Source organism: Chaetura pelagica, unplaced genomic scaffold (genome assembly GCF_000747805.2).
Source record: "Chaetura pelagica isolate M959 unplaced genomic scaffold, ChaPel_1.0 scaffold245, whole genome shotgun sequence".
NCBI classification, from domain to species: Eukaryota; Metazoa; Chordata; class Aves; order Apodiformes; family Apodidae; genus Chaetura; species Chaetura pelagica.
The window spans coordinates 8823-9955 of NW_009953301.1; the positions used below are offsets into that span (position 1 = coordinate 8823).

At 61.2% G+C, this 1133-nt stretch overlaps 1 protein-coding gene across 1 annotated transcript in view; it reads left to right on the forward strand.

The window, feature by feature from the left end:
- The first annotated feature begins 450 nt into the window (after window positions 1–450).
- The window catches only part of LOC104389095 (E3 ubiquitin-protein ligase TRIM39-like), a 7645-nt gene continuing 6962 nt past the window's right edge, over window positions 451–1133 (forward strand). Inside the window, exon 1 of the mRNA XM_009998050.1 lies at window positions 451–870. Coding sequence (XP_009996352.1) covers window positions 451–870 — 420 coding nt within the window. The remainder of the gene's footprint in view (window positions 871–1133) is intronic.

Genomic DNA, 1133 nt, shown 5'->3' on the forward strand with positions numbered 1-1133 from the left:
AAACCAGAGCAAACCTGGACCAAAACCAGAACAAATTGGGAGCAAATCCAGAGCAAACCTGGAGCAAAACCTGGACCAAAACCAGGGCAAATTGGGAGCAAAAACCAGAGCAAACCCAGAGCGACTCCTGCTGCACCTCAGCAGGTTTCACCCCCCCTGGGGGAGCCCGGGGGGGGGGCAGGGCAGCAAAACCTGGATCAAAACCAGAGCAAACCTGGACCAAAACCAGAACAAATTGGGAGCAAATCCAGAGCAAACCTGGAGCAAAACCTGGACCAAAACCAGGGCAAATTGGGAGCAAAAACCAGAGCAAACCCAGAGCGACTCCTGCTGCACCTCAGCAGGTTTCACCCCCCCTGGGGGAGCCCGGGGGGGGGGCAGGGCAGGAAGGGGAAGGTGGAAAGTGAAAGTAGCTCAGTCACCCCACCCCGGGGAAGGGGGACCAGGACCATGGCGACCACCAACCCCACCCAGACCCTCCGTGAAGAAGCTTCTTGTCCCCTCTGCCAGAGCCTCTTCCAGGACCCCGTTTCCATCCACTGTGGCCACAACTTCTGCCTCAGCTGCATCTCCAGGCGTTGGGAGGAGGAGACCAAGGAGAACTTCACCTGCCCCAGGTGCCACCAAACGGCCCCCACCAGGAACTTCAGGCCCAACAGGGAGTTGGCCAAGGTCATCGAGGTGGCCAAGAGGTTGAGCCTGCAGGTGGTGGCTAAAGAAGGGGAGAAGAGGGTCTGTTGGAAGCACCAGGAAGTCCTCAAGCTCTTCTGCCAGGTGGACCAGACCCTGATCTGCGTGGTCTGTCGTGAGTCTCAGGCTCACAAGGTCCACGGGGTGGTCCCTGTGGAGGAGGCAGTGGAGGAGGAGAAGGTGGGAAGGGGCTGGGGGGACTTGGGGTGGGGTCTTGGAGGGGAGATGGGGGTTCTTATGGAGCATCTTTGGGTGGTGGAGGGACCTCCTGGAGGGATCTGGGGGGACCTGAGGGTCTGGAGGGACCTCCTGGAGGGATCGGGGGGAGTTGAGGGGCTGGAGGGACCTCCTGGAGGGGTCTGGGGGAGCTTGAGGGGCTGGAGGGACCTCCTGGAGGGATCTGGGGGGACTTGAGGGGCTCGAGGGCCCCCCAGGAGGGGTCT